General features: G+C 41.7%; 1 protein-coding gene across 1 annotated transcript in view; it reads right to left on the bottom strand.

Moving 5' to 3' along the window:
- The window catches only part of DNAH8 (dynein axonemal heavy chain 8), a 347089-nt gene that overhangs the window by 26216 nt on the left and 298245 nt on the right, over positions 1 to 22628 (bottom strand). The window contains exon 84 of the mRNA XM_003404207.4: positions 14253 to 14413. Within this exon, the coding sequence (XP_003404255.4) occupies positions 14253 to 14413 (161 nt within the window). The remainder of the gene's footprint in view (positions 1 to 14252; positions 14414 to 22628) is intronic.

Genomic DNA, 22628 nt, shown 5'->3' with positions numbered 1-22628 from the left:
TAACCCAATAGGGTTACAGCCTCAGTGTAAGGGCAAATTAGAACTAACCTACCTGTCAGAAGGGGATGGCAAGTAAACTTTCTATCTAGTTTGGAACTAGTGGGGAATCTTTCCTGAGAATTCTTAGTTTATCAGGTTTGTGACATTAATTAACATTAATTCATATTACCTGTGTTACTTGAAACCCCCGCCCCCCAGCCAAGAATTTATTTTAAGATGGTTCCAGGAAGTTCCAGGTGGCATTTAGTAGAACAAATACAAATCTTCAATACAGGTCTCAAATAATTCCAACAGTTAATTTCAAATAGACATGAGCTACCAGTGAAAACTTACAAAAATCATAAAGAAACAAGGCACCACGAGCAAGAGCCAGAAAGAAACAGAAAGCAGAACCAGACCTGCAGAGATCTTAGATCATGAATTTTCCAATACACATTATGAAATACGTTTTCACTATATTAAAGAGTAAGGAAAATATGAATAAGAGAATATAAACATAAATAGCATATTTGAAAAAGAACCAAGTAGAATTTTTGAAAATGAAAAATGAAATTTTAAAACTTTATTAGTTTTCTATTGTTGCAGTAACAAATTACACAAACTCAGGGCTTAAAACAAAATTATTGTCTTATAGTTTATTTTATTTTTCAATTGTGCTTTAGATGAAGGTTTACACAGCAAATTAGTTTCTCATTGGACAGTTAATGCACCTATTGTTTTGTGACATTGGTTGCCAACCCCACAACGTGTCAACATTCTCCCCTTCTTGACCTTGGGTTCCCAACTTCCATTTGTCCGGCTTTCCTGTCCCTTCCTGCCTTCTTGTCCTCGCTGCTGGGCTGGTGTGCCCATTTAGTCTCATACACCTGGTTAAGCAATGTGTATTATTATTTGTTTTATTGGCCTGTCTAATCTTTGGCTGAAGGGTGAACCTCAAGGGTGACTTCAGTACTGAGTTAAAAGGGTGTCCGGGGGCCATACTCTTCGGGTTTCTCCAGTCTGTGTCAGACCAGTAAGTCTGGCCTTTTTTTGTGAGTTAGAATTTTGTTCTACATTTTTCTCCAGCTCTGTCTGGGACTTTCTATTGTGATCCCTGTCAGAGCAGTCGGTGGTGGTAGCCAGGCACCATCTAGTTGTGCTGGACTCAGTCTGGTAGAGGCTGTGGTAGTTGTGGTCTGTTAGTCCTTTGGACTAATCTTTTCCTTGTGTTTTTTTCATTCTCCCTTGCTCCAGATGGGGTGGGGCCAGTGGAGTATTTTAGATCGCCACTTACAAGCTTTTAAGACCCAGATGCTACTCACCAAAGTAGGATATAGAACATTTTCTTTATAAACTATGTTATGCCAATTGACCTAATTGTCCCCCGAGACCATGGTCCCCAGCCCTCAGCGCAAAAATTCGGCCCCTCAGGGGGTCTGGATTTATCTATGAAGCTTCTATGACTTTGCCTTGGTCAAGTTGTGCTGATTTCCCCAGTACTGTGTCCTGTTATCTTACAGTTTTTTAGATCACAAGTCTAACACAGGTCTCACCAGGCTAAAATCAAGGAGTCAGCAGGACTGGGCTCCTCTAGGGGAGGATCCATTTCTTTGCTCATTTAGGATACTGGCAGAATTCAGTTCCCTGACTTGCTAGCCGCTACAACTGCATGAGCTATGTCCTTGAAATAAACCTCTCTCTATATATATTTATGTACACATACGTTTCACTGGTTTTGTTCCCCTAGAGAACTCAGACTAAGAGGGATGAATCACAGCAATAAAGATCTTAGGTCCATTGAGATGCATCTTACAAATCCCTACTGTCTACACCCCACTAGAAAGGTCCTCTTATGATTTTTCTTTACAGCACATAGAAAAAGAATTACACCCTCCTTTCTCTCCCTCCCTAGGTGTGAATTAAACGAACTTTTGTGGAAATTGCCCCACTAACTGAAAGAACCCTAAAGAGCTTCTGTTAAGTTATCCAGGCTTCTTTGCTTATGAACAAGTCACATTTTTGTGGGAATATACCAAATCCTGTTCAACCGGCCTATGAGTTCATTTAGGAATACAGCCGAAGAATGGAGGAGATGCTTCTATATTCAGCATTTTTATTTGATTAGTAGATGGAACTCAGCATCTGCACCCAAACGTGGCATATCCAAGCCATTGCATCCTTTCCTAAAGTTGTGGCTGAGGTACATGGGTCAGCCATTGTGCTTCACGGGCTGGGCTTACAGTCAGATACAGTCATCATAACAGCCCTGGTGTTAGACAATGTTAATAACCTCTGCCAGATTTTGGGTAATAATTCCATACTACTTCAAACAAATGAGTTTCACAATAAGGGCCAGTAGGGTAAAAGCTGGTTTCTAATACATGAAATTTGGCTTTACATAATTTTACATATAATTTTTAGTATTATTTTATGAGCAACCTCTGTTCAGATGTTGAGGCTTTTAGACTATCCCAAAAGACACTTGCTGAAAAAGTTGAAAGATGAGTCTATCAAACACATAGACAACTGAACATGTGAAAACAAAACAGTCTAATAAAATGATACACAAGGAATTTGCAACCTATTTCTAAATTTTGAAGTATGGCACTGTCTCGGTTTTTAAAAGTCAGATTAAAATATAAGAAAAATACAAATTAAGGGGAAAAATCCTATGAAAATAGCTGATGGGACAACAAAATGAAGTTATCAAAAGTCAAGGATCCACATGCTATCATATACATTTTTCACAAATATAAATTTGTGATTTATATAACTCCATAGTCTCATCCTAGCATTAAATACAGTAAAGATAGAATATGTGGATGAATTGCTGTCACCACCACTGATATTTTAGAGAGCCGTGAAATACAAGGCAAGTCTAAAAACACCAGTTACAGTCCAGTTGATCCTGACTCATGGTGACTTCATGTGTATTAGAATAGAGCTGTGCTCCATAGGGTTGTCAATGGCTCAGTTTTCTGAAATAGATCACCAGGCCTTTCTTTCAAGGTGTCCCTTGGTGGACTCAAACAGCCAACCTTTCAGTCAGAAGCCAAGCTCTAACTGTTTGCCCCACCAAGCAAGTCTAAAATCTAGCCAAACCCGTTGCCGTCAAGTTGATTCCAACTCATAGCGACCCTATAGGACAGAATAGAACTGCCCCATAGAGTTCCCAAGGAGCGCCTGGTGGATTTGAACTACCGACCTTTTTGGTTAGCAGCTACAGCTCTTAACCACTACACCACCAGGGTTTCCCCCAAGCAAGTCTGGGTAACATTAAATAGTTGACTTTATAATGAACTCCACATTATATTATTTATTTCAGTTGGCTCCTAGAACTATTTCTTAAATAAAACCAAAACCTAACTCATTATTTTAATGCTCTCTTATCCCTCACCTGAACTGTTCCTTGTCCTGTCCCCTTCAGCAACATCAATATCTTCATCCACTTGCCCAACCTAGGAACCTCAGAGTCCTCCTTTGTGCCTCAGGCTTGATGTCACTCCCCAGGCCTTCTTGGTTTCCAAGTTCTATTTCCAAATCATTTCTAACATCCATCCCCTCATCATCATCCCCCACTGCCTTCAGAATAGTTCAGTTCCCAACTCTTTAGCAAGACACCCACAACCTTGAAAAGCCAGGCTGCATTTGTCCTCAGCCCCACCTTTAGTCTGCTTGCCCTCACCCCCACCCCCTCCATGCTCTAGGTATAATGGACTCGGTTGCCGGAACGTACCACACACTTTTACATCTTCACAGCCCTCCTTGGGTTAAGTTTCTTCGTGCACAGGCCCAGTCTACGTCTTGATCCTGGACTGCTCATTACCTTCCTCTTTCCTTGCACTCTGTCCTTGCTGCTCACAGTGTTGCAGGGACTTCTTCCTCACCTCCAAGTCCTTTAAGGCACAACTCAAATGTGGCCTCTTTCACTAGCTCACTTTGATCCCTAAGTTGAAATTTATTGCTAATTAGCCTGTGTTCTTATACCAGTTGCTGTCAAGTTGATTCCGACTCATGGTGACCCCATGTGTGTCAGAGTAGAACTGTGCTCCCATAGGGTTTTTAATGGCTGATTTTTTGGAAGTAGATCTTCAGGCCTTTCTTCCGAGGCATCCTGGGTGGATTCAAACCTCTAACCTTTTGGTTGGCAGCAAGCATGTTAACCATTCGCACCACCCAGGGACTTGTGTTCTTGTAGCACTGTATATATACTGATTTTAGAATTTGCTATGTTGTATTATATAACTACTTGCCATTCTTCTGTTTTCCCTGATAGACAATGAACTCCAAGGGCAAGGACTGTGTCTTACTCATCATTGTATCTCCAAGTCGCCCAGAGAGTAAGGTCTCAATAAATACTTGTTTGTTGAATTGAGACCAATTGGCTTAAATTTTATTAAACCTCAAATATAAAGGAGAGCAATTCTCCAATATTTAAAGGTCATGAAAATTTAATTCTTTGTTCCTTCTTGTGGTAAAAGTACAGTATATTATCATTACTATTTTCCTATTTCCTGGCATCCTTCCATATACATCTATATAAATTTATATGCTCTTCAAAGCACAGGAGTATCAGAGAGAGATAATTTGAGGGTGAAGGAAAATGATTTTTCTTAGTATATTATTTTATCAACACAGATCGTTAAAGGTCAAGAAAACCACAGTAAATTTCCATTCATGCTAAGAAAATGAGAATTCATTCTTCCCAACAAATAACAGAGAGGAAAGGTCCTACAACTGGGATTCTCAGGCACTCTCTCAGGTCACCTCCAGAGCAAATCCCCTTTGGAAAGGCCTTCTGCACCCTGGCTGGGTGACAGTAGTGCAGACCATTGCAGGCATGACAATCCTGCTCTCAGCAGGCTCTGGGCTCTGGCCAGTATACCAGGCCTCCAGGGAGAAGCCAATGGAGAGGTTGCCACTGGTAGATCTCTTCTAAGAAATCACTTTCATGGTGGATGATTTTATTTATTTTTTTAGGTGATCTGAAAGTAGTCCTCAAAACACAAATGTTGAGGGGAACAAGCCCTGAAAAGTTGACTCACTTTGAACAAGAGCTGGACGAACTATCTAGGCCACCTCTCCCCTCATGTTTTACGAGGCACGAATGCCATTCCTGGGCACTCCAGAGCTGTGCAACTTAAATTTCTTTTTCCACAATGAGATTTTATGTTTGTAAAGATATAAACAGCAGAAGCCTAGTTAGCTAGCTATAGCGGAGAATTGGAGAATATCTTTCTATGCCTCAAAAGCCCAAGGGCTTTCAGGGAAACAGTCTCCATAAATGCTCTGAGATAAAGAATGAGAACTATAATATCTCATGAGTTTTGGTTCTGAGTTACTACTAGAAGAAAATTTCTCTGTGGGGTAAACATGGGAAGAAGCTCATATTGGCCTTGTGGCTTAGTGGTTCTGGGGAGCCTTCTAGGTCATCTCCATTGGGTGGCCGTATGAGAGTCATGAATAATAAAAGTGCAAAACAACTCAAAAACAGATCTATAAAATGAGCAATTAACTATCTACTGAGATATCAGTATACTGTGATATCCAAATCAGCCTAGATTTATATGTATCTTTGCACATGAAACATCAATGAGCATAAATTTTAAAAACTCTAAAACTCCAAAGTGTCAGGTAATACAAAAAGAACACATTTAAATTTGCCCTGCATAGAAATGAATATAAACATTGTAATAAGGCATTTGATGAATTTCAGAAGGGTAGAAAAATGTGCATAACGCTAATGAGAAACAGTGAAAATAAATAACTGTTTTTGGCATTGAGTTAGTTGAATTTGCAGTCCTTGGTACCTTATACACCTAGACAATAAAATGTGAATAAAGTATGTCACCCAAGTATCTAAGCTCTTGGGAGACATTTTGCTTATTTTAAAGCATTGATTCAGCTTGATTTTGCCCCTCTGCTTCAAGGAATTCTGCATTCTGAAGCAAGGACCCAGGAGAGAGACTCGTGGCCCCTTTCCCTAATCTCCCTCCTCTCTCCAATTCATGGAAGCTGACTTCGGAATGCAGATTCTGATAAACAGGGTCACACAGTTCTCTGCCACCGCCCAGTTACAGCACGCTGATCTATCTGGAAGCAATAGTCCTGCTGATGGCATGGACAAGCAGATAAATAGGAATTCCTCTGACTGGGGATATTCACACAGCCTTAGCTAGTGTATCTCAGAGAGTCCATCTCCTCTCGTTGCTTCAACTGCTATCTTTGCACAAATACACTCAAATACCTCTTTCAAGCCTTATCTCTCACTTCGGCTGCAGTCCACGTTTCTCATCACTCTCAGATACATCCTGGTCTCTTTCCCAAACTCAACACGCCCTAAACAGGACTCTGTAACTTCCTCTCAAACGCATTCCTCTTCCCAGCACCTCCATTATCCCCAATTCTAGACCAGATAGTCAGGACGACCTTTGATTACTTTTTCCATTTCACAGAGAATTTGGGAGGGTGACATCTTCTTGGATCTGGGAAGGGTGTAGTTGGGCAGAGATGAGTGGTGGGTTTTACCTTGGAAGATTCGTCCGTTGTTGCTTATCGCCTCCTGGTGGTTGGTGCAGGAACAGCAAGGGGTTGTAGCAAAGGCCTTCAAGAAGGCTCAATTGCCCCAAGAATGGAGACAGGATTATATTTGCCAGGTATTTCAGAGAAAAGAATCAAACCAAGGACAAAGCTCACCCAGAGATCAAGAAGAGGATCAAATGTAGAGCTGCAGGAGAGAGCCTACAGCCTGAGCAGGAACCAGAAAGGTGCCAAGGTGCTGGGGAAGAGGGGAAGGCAGTGAGTGGTGAAGACCTCTGGGCAGACCAAACAGGAAGTTAAGAATAGAGAGATCAGAGAGTGAGGGCCATGGTCTTACAGGGCAGCCAGTTGTCTCTATTGGAAGTAATCCTCCATTTGAAGCACGGGTTCATGGTTTTTTGATAGATCCCACTCAGTGTGGTGACAGATCGCAAGATCCCAAAGCTATTTCTGGTGAAGATGGCTTATGGCATTGTATATCATGCCTACCAGGGATGGCCTGTAAACCACAGGACAGAGTTGTAGGGAGAGACTTGCTAGAGACCAAGAAGGCTAGTTGTGCCTCTCTCTACTCACCAGCTAGCAGCAATGATACATACAGAAGAAGGTTCTCAGCCATTGACCATTTGGTCTGTCCGTAAATCCTATCAGTCCAGAGTTGAACTGCTCCATTGAGTTTTCTGAGCTGTAATATTAATGGAAGTAGATTGCCACGCCTTTTCTTCCACTGTACCACTGGGTGGGTTTGAGTCACCGATCTTTAGGTTAGCAGTCGAGTGCAAGCTGTTTGCACCACCTAGGGACCTTATTTTAAGGTTATTGTTGTTACTGTTAGGTGCTGTTGAGTCAGTTTGACTCATAGCGGCCCCATGTGACAGAGCACAAGTGCCCAGTAGGGTTTTCTAGGCTGTAGTCTTCTTGGGAGCAGACTGCCAGGTCTTTCTCCCACAGAGCCACTTGGGGGGACTTGAACCGCCAACCTTTCAGTTAGCAGTGCTTATCTGTTGTGCCACCAGAGCTCCCTAGATTTTAAGATTGAGTTGCTTGAAATATATCCAAGTGGAGATATCACATAGGAATTGTATAAAATGATTACGGGGCACAGAACAGAGGACTAAAAACCAAAAAACCAAGCCCACTGCCATCAAGTTGATTCCAACTCATACCGACCCTATATGACAGAGTAGAACTGCCCCATAGAGGAGTGCCTGGTGGATTCGAACTGCCGACCTTTCGGTTTGCAGCCATAGCACTTAACTGCTATGCCACCATGGTTTCCAAAGAGAGGACTAGACAATACATATTTGGAATACAGAGGCCATTAAGGCCACTGGAATTGATGACCTCCACTCTGGTGAGAAGGTGGAAATAACTCTTAAAGAAGTTTGAATGCGAGTGGAACAAATGCAAACGGCAATAGATTGAGAAGCGTGTGGGTTAAGGGAAGGCTTTTTTAAGCATGGGAGATACTAGATCACGCCACTGCCTGGGCAATACACTGAAGAATGACCTATTAACGTCATGCTTTGCAGCATTTTACAATCTGCAACATATTTTGTTACTTTGCCACAACATGCTTTTGCCATTCATGGTTGAGGGCCTGCTGAGCTAGCTGAATAGCAGAGAGAACCTTTTGAGAAGCGACCCTGGCTTCTGGTGTGGTAGGCTCCCCTGGTATCGAACTTACCTATGTCAATGTTAAGTTCCCCCTTCCTGTTTCTCAGCAGCTTCTCCGAGGTGTGTTGGCACACCAGACCAAAGTGATTGAAAAGAGCTGCCCTGGTTGATTACATCAAGAGAGACAGCACATTCCTTTAGAAGAAAGACTAGAGTGGCTTCACACTGTCATCAGATTTTAGACCACGGTCTAAGAACTTGAGTCCTGCCCACACTTCTATAACATATGGTTATATGTTATAGGATGGACTGGATTCAGTAGAGTATAAACAAAAAGCTACTTTGTTCTTTCCCACAATGGCTCTTTTAGACTTCCTCTCCCTAATTATTAAACAAGACTTTGCATAACTCTGTGCAAATAAATATAAAAACCTAGACAAAACAGATAATTATATTGAAAAACACAATTTACAAAAATATACCCCATGAGAGACAGAAAGATAAGAACGGTTAACAAAGAACTTGCAGCACCAAAAAACACTGAGCCCAGGTGGTTCCACAGGAGAATTCTACCAAACCTTTAAGCATCCAATGTCAAATAAAGTATTCCGCAGCAAAAATTTTTACAAGGCAAAGATAATGTTGGTTTGACTAAACCTGGTAGAGATACCACAAATAAAGAAATTGCTAGACCAATCTCACTAAAAAAAAATTCCCAATAATTATTAACAGAGTCCAAAACCACATTACCAAAATAATACATCAGGACCAACTGCTGTTAATTCCAGGAATTCATGAAGGATTCAAACTAGGAAATCTATTAATATAATTCATAAATTTTTAGATATTTAGAGAAAATCATATGTTTATCTCCATAGATGCTGAATAGTCATTCAACAAAATTCAACACTCATTTCTGCTAGACATAGAAAAAATGAACATGCAACAATAACTACCAAAAGCCTAAGGGGAAAAAAGCCCTAGCAGGTAGTCAAATATATTATAAAGTCTCAAACAGAGCGATACCGAATAGAGAGCTCAGAAATAGAGCCCAGAATATACGGAAATGTGGAAAATGATAAAGGAAGATTTTAAATCACTAGTGACAGAACAGGAGCCCTGGTGGCACAGTGGTTAAGAGCCATGGCTGCTAACTAAAAGGTCAGCAGTTCAAATCCACTAGCCTCTCCTTGGAAACCCTGTGGGGCAGTTCTACTCTGTCCTATAGGGTCATCTATGAGCCGGAATCGAATTGATGGCAATGGGTTTTGGTTCTGGTGACAGAACAATTGCTCTTGGGAAAAAGATAAAGTTTCACCAATACTTATACCAGAACAAAATTCTAAATGAATAAGAGAGTTAGATGTAAAAAAAATGACACTATACAAGTACTGGAAGAAACTATGGATTATTCCTTTATAACCTGATGTGGGAAAATGTTTTCTAAAAATTACTATGACTAAAAATCCAGATGTAACAAAAAAAAAGTACTCATAAATTTGACTAGCTAAAAATAAATGTTAGCAAAACAAAACAACAATAACAACAACAAAAATACTTCTGTGTAGCCAAAGGGAAAAAAAGCACAAAGTTAAAATCAAAAGACAGAGAAAAAACATTTGCAACGCATATCACAAATAAAGTGCTGGTATCTCTAATTACAAATAACTCTTGAAAACCGAGGAAAATGAGTAAAAGGTCTATGGAGAAATGGGCAGAAGACAGACAAACACTCAAAATACGGGAAAGGCGAATTAAAATGATTGAGATGCCATTTCTCACCTATTATGCTGGTGAAAATTCAGAAGCTCCACCAACACTGGTGCTAAGACTGTGAAGAAACAGGTACTCTCATACATCGCTGGCGAAGGTGCAACACAGTACAATCCTAAGTAGGGGAATAAGGAGCCACGGCGGCGTAGTGGTTAAAAGCGCTTGGCTGCTAACTGAAAGGTTGGCCATTTGGACCCACCAGCCACTCCATGGGAGAGAGATGTGGCAGTCTGCCTGCATAAAGACTTACACCCTTGGAAACCCTATCGGGCAGTTCTACTCTGACCTGTGGTGTCACTACGATTCCCAATTGACTCAATGGCAGTGGGTTTGGTTTGGAGCTGGGAGGCAGGGGAGAATGACAATATGTACTAACCCTAGGTCTAACAATTTCACCCACAGCAACCTACCCTGAAAATACAATAGCCAACAGTGTGAGAAACATAAGCACAAGGTTATTAGCTGAAGAATTATTTGGAACAGCAAAATACTGAAGACAACCTAAATGCCCGTCCACAGGAGAATAGTTAAATAAACGATGATATAAATATACAATGGAGTGGCATGCAGTTGTAGAAAAGAAAGAGGAAGCTACCTATGAACTGATATGGAGTGATTTTCAGGATACTCTGTGAAGTGAAAAAAAGGCAAGAAAGGTGCAAAATAATATATATAGTATGGCAACTTTATATAAGAAAGAAAGGGTAATAATGGGTTTGGTTGACCATAAAGGAAGGGGAAAATGGGGTGGAAGGGAGTAAGACATTGCTAAGAACACCTTACTAGCTAGTTTTGACTGTTAAACCATGTTCATCATATTAAAAAAATCAACAAAGATGGAAAAACTAAAATTTAATATGAACATAAACAAATGAGGCCAAATATATACCAGTTAATAGAATGGCCACACAAAAAAAACAATACCAGTGACTTCTGAACATAGCACTTTGTATATGTCAATGAGATACATGTATATGTATAAATAAACACATATGTATTTTTTTATACATACACATCTATATACACACGCGAACCTATATATATATACACACACACATCTATCTATAAACCCACACATCCATATATACACACACATACATATCTACATATGTATTTTAAGGACAAAAAGAGTTGCAAAGAAATCGTGACATCTACTCAGTAGTACTTAGTTGTTGTTAGTAGCGATACTGGTGTAGTAATTCCAACCAAATGAGCAAATATACTGATGTTTCTGGGAACCAGGATTCTCACTGTGGGAGAAAGGAGATATCAATATGGAATAGGGGAGGACAGAGAAGAGCCCTGAGGTGTAGAACTGGAATGGAGTTATTAGTATTAACTCACGATGATTTTAAAAATACATACTTGCTAGCACTATCCACTGAGAGGGCCTAGAAGAACAATCGACTCAAGTGCAACTAACAACAGCAACATAGCCATATAAATATAGACGGATAGAAAAAACAAAAAGCAAAATATCAACAAATTGGTGAATCTAGGTGAAGGGTATATGAATGTTCATTGTACTTGCAGCTTTTCTCAGGGTTTGTAATATTTCAAAACAAAAAGTCAGAAAAAAAAGAATTAAGAGTTCATCTCTATCATTGCTTTCCATCCTGTTTACATTTCAGTTGCTCTTCTCTAGACTTTTCCTAGCTTTGTTTAATCTTTCTTGAGATATGGTGACCAAAACTACCCAGGGCAACCAAGGCACTGGAATACCACCCCTGCACCTCAGAGCGAGATGTTTTTGGCTTCATTTTACATACTCCTTGATAGGTTCAATATTTCATTAACCTGCAGCAACTGACAGGCTCTGATTTTCTAGGAAGCAGCCATCATGATCCTTGGTCTCTTGCCAAGGATGTGATCAAAGTTCAGAGCCCTCACTGGTGGACTATTCCAATTATAAACTTACAGGTGTATTAAAACTGATGAGCCATTTTTCTGCCAACTCAGTGAACTCACTAAACTCATTAGTTCTTTCTATAAAATACCCCCATTTATTTAATTCTTCACAATCTAGAAGAAACTTGGTATCATTGATTCATTCAACAAATACTGAGCACAGAGCACTGTTCCTGCACTGGTGATACAGCAGAGAAAACAGACAAAAGTTCCAGCCTTAATGCAGTTTATATTTTGGGGATGATAGGTAGACAATAAGCAAATAAATAAAATGCACAGTGTGTCAGTTGGTGGTATAAACTATGGGGAAAAAGAAGGCAAGGATGATAGGGTCTGGGGAAAGGGTCAGAGGTGGGTTGCAGTTTTTAAGTAGGATAGCCAGAGAAGACCTCATTGAAAAGATGACATTTAAGCAAAGACTAGAAGAGGTGAGAGGGGGAACCACAAAGATGTCTGGGGGTAAGAATGTTCAAAACCACAAAAACCAAACTGTTTGCCGTCAAGTCAATTCCAGCTCATAGCAATCCTATAGGACAGAGTAGAACTGCCCCACAGGGTTTCCAAGGAGCTCCTGGTGGATGTGAACTGCTAACCTTTTGGTTAGCATCCGTAGCTCTTAACCACTACGCTACCAGGGTTTCCAAGAATGTTCCAGGAAGTGCAACGATCATGTGGTGGTAGCACGCCGGGCCTGTCTGAGAAACAGGAAGCTGGTGGAACTGGAGCTGTTAGTGAGCGGGAGGGTAGAAGGAAAATAGGTTGGGGATGTGAGGGGGCAGATGCATTATTGGCCTTGTAGGACATCATTGGCCTTTGGCCATGACTTGGACTGAGACAGGAGACCCTGGAGGACTCTGAGCAGAGGAGTGATGTGGTCTGACTCACACTTTGAAAGTCTCGGCTACACGCAAAATGACCTCACAGTGCTCCTCTTTTAGATAATTTGTAAGTTGATTCTTAAACTGACCCCTCAGGAATTCTGCTTTTATTTCTTCACATGGCAATGACCACTTCTTGTCTCAACCTATCTCACCTATGACAATCTCTTCAAATAACGGTTAGAGCCATCACCAAAGAACCATCGTGCTTCCATCACGGGGCTTGAAAGGAGCAATAGCCACTGCCAATCCTTTCATCATGGCCACATCTTTGAAGATGAAAGGTGGCATGGGAAAGACTAGAGGGTATGAAGAAGTTAGAATGCACGTGGGTAATAAAGAGGCTGTTTGCGCTCAACTGTTAACCTAAAGGTTGGTGATCCAAACCCACCTAGTGGTACCACAGAAGATAAGTCCTGGTGATCTGCTTCCATAAAGATTACAGCCAAGAAAACCCTATGGAATACAGTTCTACTCTGTAACACACGAGGTTGCCATGAGTCAGAATCGACTCCACAGCGATTGACAACAACAATAAAGAAGCCAGCAGGGCAAACCTTGTGCAGAGGACATGGTGCATGCTTGGGGGTGGAGGGGCAGTGCAGCAATGTAGGGCTCCTGGGGAGTCCAGCAAGGACAGAGAGCCAAAAGGCAATCAAAACTGCAGCAGTAGGTGAGTGACAACGAGAGAGGAGGGCCGCACTCTTTCTTCTTGATCATTACTAGGGGAGCCTTGTTCTCTTCTGTTTCCTGAAACTACTCTCTTGAACATAAGTCTTTCATCGATCAGCCCATTCAAAGGAGAATCATAGCGAGGACTTCTTTAGGGAGCCCCCTTTATGGGGCTTGGTGGTCTCTGGCTTTGTTCTCAGGGAGAGATCTCTGGAGCAAGCTAGAGTGAGACTTTGTCTGAAGAGTGGGTCAGAGGAGGGAATTGGGATTTGGAAACATTTCTCATCTCTCCGCTCACTGCTTATGACCATGGTGACTGAAGCAGGGACGGAGGCTGAGCCAAGAGACCCTCCAGCCTTTCCTCGCTGGGCTCTGTGTTGTGTGCTTGCTGCATGGTGTACACCACGGACAGTTAATGGCAGAAGATATAGGGGAGAAAGTAAGGATCATAAAAGAAAGGGCAGACCAGAAATACAACTCTTCATCTTCCTATCTGTACCTTCTTGGCCCTTTCAGGTCCTATTTATGACCGTTATTTTTAATGCATTTTTAAGGAAAGACAAGCAAGCTAGGAGACTGCTGTCCTATCAATGGAGACCATCCATACCAGTAACACTGGTTTTATGGCCCGGCAGAGGAGAAATAACCAATGCGTAAATTAGAGCTTTAACGTTGTCATAAACTCTGGAGCACCAGGATTTAGTGACGGCAGAGCAGGCCAAATTATGACAAAGTTGTAATTGGGAGACAGGAACGGACACTATTTCTCTCAGCAAAATAAAAAGAAGGGAAAGGAAAAAGACTAAGAGAGAAAATGAAAATGTACAATCTTTGCCGGGTTGAGTTACACATGGCCCCTCAAATTAAAAAATGCCAAGAACTTACGTGATATCGGCATTGGGGTGAAGCCCAAAGACTTCGGGGTTATCTAGGGATGGCAGGGACTGGATGTATTCAAAGTACTGGTCCAAGGTTTTGCACAAGGGAATTTTATATCCAGTATAAAAACAGAACGATGGCTCAAACATCTTCTCACTGAACCACACCTGTACAGGAGAGAAAATAAAAGAAATAAAATTGAACATCTCAATGAAAACTACCACTATAAAGGGTCACCTTATTTCCATTTTAATAGACTTTTTATTTTGGTTTTGAAAGCACCTTAAGGAAATCACTGATAGAATCATTAGCACACATATGAAGAAGAGGGAGAGGCCACACACACAGTCAGGCCTGGGCCTCCGTTTAACAGGGGCAGTGGTGGTTCAGTGGTAGAATTCTTGCCTTCCATGTGGAAGATCTGGGTTCGATTCTTGGCCAGCGCACCTTGTGCGCAGCCGCCACACACCTGTCAGTGGGGGCTTGGTGTTGTTACGTGCTGGACAGGTTTCAAAGGAGTTTCCAGACTAAGATGGATTAGGAAGAAAGACCCGGTCATCTGCTTCTGAAAATCAGCCAGTGAAAACCTATGGATCACAACAGTCCAATCAGTAACCGATCATGGAGATGGCTCAGGACAGGGCAGTGTTTTGTTCTGTTGTGCCTGGGGTCACCTTGAGCTGGGGGCCACTCTGATGGCAGGTAACTACAACAGTAACAACAACTCTGTTTAGACCAAGAAGATACTTGCTAAGAGTGAAGAAGAGACAGCAGCCTTGCACGGCTAACCTCAAATTTTCTACTCCAGTAACCTGACAATCTTCGATTCCATTCTTGAAGAGGAGTGGAAAAATACTGCAAAGTAGCTGAGGCAGTAGCCACACACACAAGAGAATAGCTGGGCATCAACACTGGCTCACCCCATTTTCTCACTGCTTTGCCCCAAATGGGGCTCAGGTCAGGGGGCTGCACTGAGCACCAGCACACAGCCAGGAAGAGGTCTCCTCCCCCACCCTGGGCTGGAGAGCTCCCTTTGTTAATGAAGTTATGTCCCTGGTCACAGGAAGCAAATGTGTCCAGCCACCTTATTGTCTGATTTAAGACATTCTTTTTTTGTTCCATATGAATTGATTATCTGTAATGAAACAGCAAGAGAACAAATATATACCTGGTGTGAATAGACCTTATTTTGAAAAGAAAAAAAAAAAATGTTGCTGAATGCCCATGAGTTTGATTTGAGGCAATGACTTCAGTGTCTAACAGACCGATTTTCTCAGTAGGGAGGGAAATAATGGGAAGACAGGAGGAGTGGAAATGCAGGCAGAACGTCTGAATCACTCAGAGGACTTGATATGAAAAGAGATAAAGACTGTGCCTTACTCCGGCTGCTAGCACTTTCTCTACTATCTGCCCTCCACGTCCTTCTTCCTGCTCTTTTTTGGTTCAGTGATTTCTTTGAATACCCCGTATACTGGTTCTTTCCTTTGTTTTGCTCACCTCGGTTCTATCCAATTCAACTCTTGTGTACAAGGCACTCAGCTAGGGCCTGAACAGAACGCAAAGATGAGAGACACACTGTCCTTTCCTGAAAGGAGCTTGTGACCCTATTAGGAGGATTGGCCAATTATATAATAACCAGGATACAAAATGCACAAAGAGCCACAGGAAATAAACATAAGCAAAGCACTAAGGAGGCTTAAAGCGGGAAGACAGTATAGCCAAGTGGATGTCAGGTAAGGCTTTATCAAGGAGGTGATTTTGGAAGTAAGAATTTTGAAAGGGGAGCTCAGGATTGGAGAAACTTCATTAGCAAAGGCAGAATAGCGGATGCAAAAACGTGAAGCAGGTTGGGGAAATAATGAAATCCAGGGTAAATATAATGAGTGGAAGGAGACAGTACAAGGTGAGGCAAGGTCATATTATAGATGACACTGAACATCAGGGTGAGGACTGGTGCTTAACTTAAGTAATGGGGAGTGGTTGAAAGTTATTAAAGAGAACAATACCATGGTCATGGTCATTATTTAGAAAGACTAGATTTTTAGTGATGTGGATGACTTAAATTGCAAGAAGACACCCTAGGGAGGCCAAGACCACGGAGTCTTCAGCACAACAGATAGCAAATGGCCACTCTGGGTTCCGTGTTACCAGATGACATGTATTTATAAAAGTAAAATTAAGTTTCTTCCTGTTTCTCTTTTATATTTTTCATACACACACAAGTATCTGGATTCATACAAACAAACATCCGAGTTTCATCAAATTTGGGGGATATTTTGGGGTATAGTCAAAATTGTTGTTGTTAGGTGCTGTCAAGTCAGTTCCAACTCACAGCAACCCCATATGTATCAGCACAAAACATCGCTTGTTCCTGTGCCATCCTCAGATCCTTCTAAAATTTTGTTGAAGATAGTCAAAATACATAGTATAAAGTTTACATGGAACTAACCTTGGGAGGCCCTAGAAGGTACCTAACAAAGATAAACAGTCACCCTCCAGGATCATTAAGATTCTACAATTGCTAATTTTAGGGGAGACAAAAACGCTCCACAAGATGCTAAGAACAGAGAAAACAAACAGTAGTGCAAAGGTAAGCCCCAAACTGAAGGTCATGGGGCACAGGATTCAACGTGAAGGAAACGCTTCTGACATGGACAACTCTGGATAACGTGGTTGGGTAAATGGAAGCACTGCTGGCAGGTCAGCTGGTTACAAGGTAAGACAGGTGGAGGGCAGGGCATAGATTCCATGGGCTTTTCTGCAGCCTTCTCAAGAGTGTGTTGGCTCTGAGTTTCACGTGGTAACCCTGAATCCTTACAGCTGTAGAGACCCAAGCTGACTTCTCTGGTTATTAAGGTCCAAACTAGACAAAGGAGCAAGTGAGGGGAAAGAAGAGGTGAGACAAGGAAATTGGAGAGCTAAGAGCAGTTTCAGAGGGAATAAGGGGATGGGGTGAGTCAATGGGCAGAGGAACCTCGGAGCCACAGAAGGTGGAGCAACTTCAGGGAGAAGTTCTAATGGAGAGAAGGATGGAACAAGACTGGGAAAGGGTAGGATTAAGTTGCCAGGGGTAAAAGAACGGCAAAATGGTAGAACGAACTTTTCATTTAAGGCAGTAATTGTTGAAAGCAGAGTTCAAGGAAGCCAGAATCAGGGAACACAGGGGAGAAACATAACCTAGGTGAGAAGGGAGCTGTTATGTGAGTCAAAAATAGCCATCAACTGGGGCCTGAATAAGCAACTCTGTGGTTCTAGACCAGTGTCTTCAGACAGAGACTGTCATTCCGCACATGCTTCCCAGGGCCCCGGCCTTGGCCCAGAGGAAGGAGAAGTCTAAACTTCCAGGATGGGGGTTGGGGTCAACTCATTAGTTTTCTGCTGTCCTGAATGCCAGGGTGGAGAGGAGAAGTAGAAGAGGAGGCAAGACAGGACGTTGGAGTCAGAGAGAAGAATCGCCTAGCTTGCCATCTGGAAAGTGGAGCAGTCTGAGCGACAGAAGCTCCTTCCTCTTCCTCCCTTGGCTCCTGGCTCAGGCATTACCTTGAAGTGATCGATTAACCATTAGCAGCTCTCGACTGTGATGCAGAGAGGTGGCTCTGTCTGCGATACGGAAATTGAAAAGGTCTGTGAGAAACCCCCTTCTCTTTGCCAGCAAACTGCACTGTTCCTGCCACCTTTGAGTAAGGCTGTTTCAGTAAAACAAAGACAGCCCAGCTAAGGCAGGTGGCTAATCAGGGCTTTTCTTGAACTCCATTTTCAGAAAAAAGAGTCAAAACATATAAACAAAGCTGATATAAAATGTTGTTAAAAAAACAAAAACAAAACTAATTTTCAGGGTGTGCACTGGGGTCAGTAAAAATTCAATCCAATCTTCTCTGCCGTAGACGACTATAACCTTGGGGCATAGAAAATTCTCCATCTGCTGAGATTAAATTATGTTTATCATCACCAGCAAACCTGTCTTGAGTGTATTGTAGGTGTTAGAGAGAGGGGATGCAGAGACCTAGAAGATTTGTTTCTTCTTTTAAGGGGCTTATAATCTAGCGAAGCAGCCCTGGTGGTACAGATGATTAAGCACTCGGATGCTAACCAAAAGGTTGGAGGTTTGAACCCACCCAGCGCAGCCCTATAAGAGAAAAGCCTGTCGATCTGCTTCTGTAAAGATTACAGCAGAGAAAATCCTATGGCGAAGTTCTTCTCAGTCATATGGGATCACTATGAGTCAAAATCTACTCTATGGTAGCCAACAGCAACAACACCATAATCCAGTGGAGGAAGTAAAACGCATGTATTGGGATCACACCTTCTCTTTCCGCTCTCCAAGACAACTATTCACACATTCTCTTCTCTCTTCAAACATCCTAAAACTTCCTCTCCTCTCCCCTCAGCTGATGGCCTTGCTTCTTACTCACTCTGAGTATAGCTGCAGTCAGAAGAAAACAACCTCATCTTCCCCTCATCAAGCCTACCAGTGCTTACACCAGTACCCATGTCCTCCCTTTTCCCCCATTACAAAGAACGGGCTGCCCTCCTTCTACCAAGAGAGGAATATAAGATCAGTGTGCAAAGCAACTGGTAGACACGCTGGTACATCTAAAACAGCATGGGTTATAAAAATGGCCATAATGAGTAACAGGAGTGGGGGCTAAAAACAAGGTAGAACTAAAATACTTCACAGTAGTCATATGGAAGATGAAAGTCAGAAAGGTTGAATTAAATCTTATAATATTCAGTATGGTTAGACCTTAATTTAAGTAATCATGTTAAAAATTTAAGGACTAGAAATAGAATACATAATTTTTAAACCCAGGAGAGAAAAATAAAGAGAACTTTTTTTTTTTAAGAAGGCAGGAAAGAAGAAAAAAAGAGGCAAAGAAAAAGTATGGTTCATGGAAACCACAAAATAGGATGGTAGAAATGAGCAAAAACATGGCAGCAATCACAACAACAGTAAAGTGATAAATTTGTCTGTTAAAATGCAAAGACCCTCCAACTGGATACAAAAAATTACAGTTACATTTTATTTACAAGAGATAAATCTAAAACATAATGACATAGGAAAAGTGAAAGGAATAGAATAGAAGAAGTTAAACCAAGTATATTAAAATTAAGTATTTTGATCATCAGAAGGCCAGTAAGAGTGAAAAGGCAAGCCACAGAGGGGGAAAAGGTATTTGCAACATAATCAATAAACAATTTGTATCCAAAATATACAAAGAGATCTTACAAAAAAAAAAACCCACAAAGATAGACAACCCAATAGGCAAGCAGGAAAGAGAATTGTACAAGCAAGTCACGAAAGAGAAAATAAAAATGGCCAATAAATATGTGAGAGTGCTCAATGCCATTAGTATTCAGAGAAATTAAAATAAAAATGATACACTCTCTTTAAAAAAAAAAAATTTTTTTTTTTTCTCTTTAATGTTAGCCAGTATATACCCCCCAGAATGGCTAACATTAAAGAGACTGGTAATACCCAGTGTTGGTAAGGCTGTTGAAAAACGGGTCTCTCAGACTTTTGCTAGATGTGTAAATGGGAACAACCACTTTGGAAAGCACGTCGGCATTATCAACTAGAATGGTAAGTGCATAAACTCTATAACCTAGCAATCCCATTCCCAACAGAAAGGCATGCGCATATCTGTTCTTGTACAAAAATAGTTCCAGCGGCATTACTTACAGTAGCCCAAAAGGAGATAGCCACAATTTCCATCAGTGAAATTCAGTGGGGTACTGGGTAGCAATGAAAATCAGTAAACTACTCATTTGCTAAAACTTCAATACGGATGAATCTCAAAATATTATATTGAACAAAAGAAGCCAGACACGAAAGACAACATATTCTATGATCCCATTTACATAAAGTTCAAAAGCAGGCAAAATGAAAGAACACTATTAAAGGGCGACATGGGAGTGGTTTCCATAAAAGTCAAAATAGTGGGTGCTTTGTAGTAATGGCTGGATGTGATCAAGTAGGGGGTATACGGAAGGCTTTGGGGGTGATGGAAATATTCTGTATCTTGACCGGTGTGGTAGTTACATGGCTGTTCACGTTGAAGAAATGTATTAAGTTGTATGTTTGTTTTATGCATTTTCGATATTTCACATTTTTAAAAAGAGGCTGAAAAAAACTAACTTACCAGGCAAACACTAACTAAATTTTAATTCCCTTTCCTCATCTTCTTTAACCTCTCTCAGTTGACCGTTACTTCTTTCTTGAAACACTGAAGTACAGCACCTTGTTCTTAGCTATTTTTTCTCTACACTTTCTTCCTACATGATCTCATTCAATATCTGGACTTAAAATACCATCTACATGCTGACAAATTCCAAATCTATTTCCAGCCCTGGGCTCTCCCTTCAACTCCAGACCTGTAAATTCAACTGCCTTGTTATTATTTATTCATTCACTCATTTATTTGACAAACATTTGTTGAGCACCTACTGTGTGCCAGGCTCTATTCCAGGTACTGGGAATTCAGCAGTGATGTAATCAGGCAACCACCCTGCCCTCATGGAACTTAAGGTCTTAGACACTCAGTTTTGTTTAAAAAACCCAGTGCTGTCAAGTCGATTCTGACTCATAGCAACCTTATAGGACAGAACAGAACTGCCCCATAGGGTTTCCAAGGGCAGTTGGTGGATTTGAACTGCTGACCTTTTGGTTAGCAGCCAGCCGATCTTTTAACCACTGTGCCACCCGGGCTCCCAATTTGGTTTCTACCACCACCCCGTGCCATCGAGTCGATTCTGACTCATAGCGACCCTATAGAACAGAGTAGAACTGCCCCATAGAGTTTCCAAGGAGCGCCTGGCGGATTTGAACTGCCGACCTTTTTGTTAGCCATAGCACTTAACCACTATGCCACCAGGGTTTCCAATTTGGTTTAGACATCTCAAAAATTACATGATCAACACAGACTCCACTGTGCGGCCAACAAAATCTGTTCCTTCTACAGCCCTCCTTCTCTGTAAATAGTTCCATCCTCTACCCATTTGCTTAGGTCAAAACCAGGAGTGATGCATAACTCCTTTCTCCTTTTACCTACTACACCCAGTCCCATTAACATTCTGCTGGTACCACCTGTAAAACAGATCCTGAATCCAACCACTTCTCACAGTCTCCACTGCTAACACTCCAGCTTTAGGTATTTTCACAATAATTCTAACAGTAAGCATACTTATTAAACATCTTTTTTTTTTTTCTCCTTTGAACCTCCGATACATAAGTGAGTTCCTCACACTCCTTAGTTTATTACGGAGCCCTGGTGGTACAAACGGTGAAGTGCTTGGCTGATAACTGAAAGGCTGGCAGTTTGAACCCACCCAGCCGCTCTTCAGGAGAAAGACCTGATGATCTGCTCCCATAAAGATGCCAGCCTAGAAAACCCTGTAGGGGCAGTTCTACTCTGTCACATGGGGTCGCTATGAGTTGGAATCGACTCAACAGCACCTAACAACAATAAGTTTATTATTAGTGTCCTTAACACAGGCCCCTTTTAGTTTAGTTTCTCCCCATTCAGCCCTGATATCCACTCCCAGTCTCCTTCCCCCAGAAGGCATTTATTTAAATGCACTGTATATATGTCCTTGAATATGCATTTATCTTTGTAAAATACACACATATTACTTTATAGACCTTATTCTACTTTTGAAAGCTCTGTACTCACACTATTTTTTGTAAGACCTAACCACGATGCCATGTGATTTATTCTCCCAAGTACTGCATTATATTCCACATAGTTGGATGCAGGCACCTATAATTAACTAATCTATTCTGTGATTGGAAACCCCGGTGGTGTAGTGGTTAAGTGCTACGGCTGCTAACCAAAGGGTCGGCAGTTCGAATCTGCCAGGCACTCCTTGGAAACTCTATGGGGCAGCTCTACCCTGCCCTGTAGGGTCGCTGTGAGTCAGAATCGACTTGATGGCATTGAGTTTGGTTTTTTTTTTTATTCTGTGACTGACATCCACTTCCCCTTCATCTTCCCATCACAGCAAGCAATGCTGTGAACACCATCTTTGTACATGTCCGTGGACCTGTCTGCGGGTATCTCTGGGACATTTACTCAGGAGTGGGAGTCTGGCTCAGAAAGCAGTCACATCACACCCTTGATATCACTAAGTGCCACCAGGTTGTAGCCCAGAAGGGTGAGCAACACTATACTATTGTGAGCATCCACTGCACCTTCCTCATGTGTTCCCTTAGGATTGTTAGCCTTTTGTAGTGGGTGCTGTGATGTGCCATCCAGATCCTTCTTCTAGCCCCAGGCATTCCTTCTCCAGCTGCCTTGAATGTTGGTTACTGCAGGCTCACAGCATTGTCTCTTCCCAGGAATTGCTCTGGCAGAAGGGAGTGCCTCGCTGGAAAGAAGTCATCAC

The sequence above is a fragment of the Loxodonta africana genome, chromosome 1, assembly GCF_030014295.1.
Source record: "Loxodonta africana isolate mLoxAfr1 chromosome 1, mLoxAfr1.hap2, whole genome shotgun sequence".
Lineage (NCBI taxonomy): Eukaryota > Metazoa > Chordata > Mammalia > Proboscidea > Elephantidae > Loxodonta > Loxodonta africana.
This window is presented reverse-complemented; position numbering and strand designations above follow the sequence as displayed.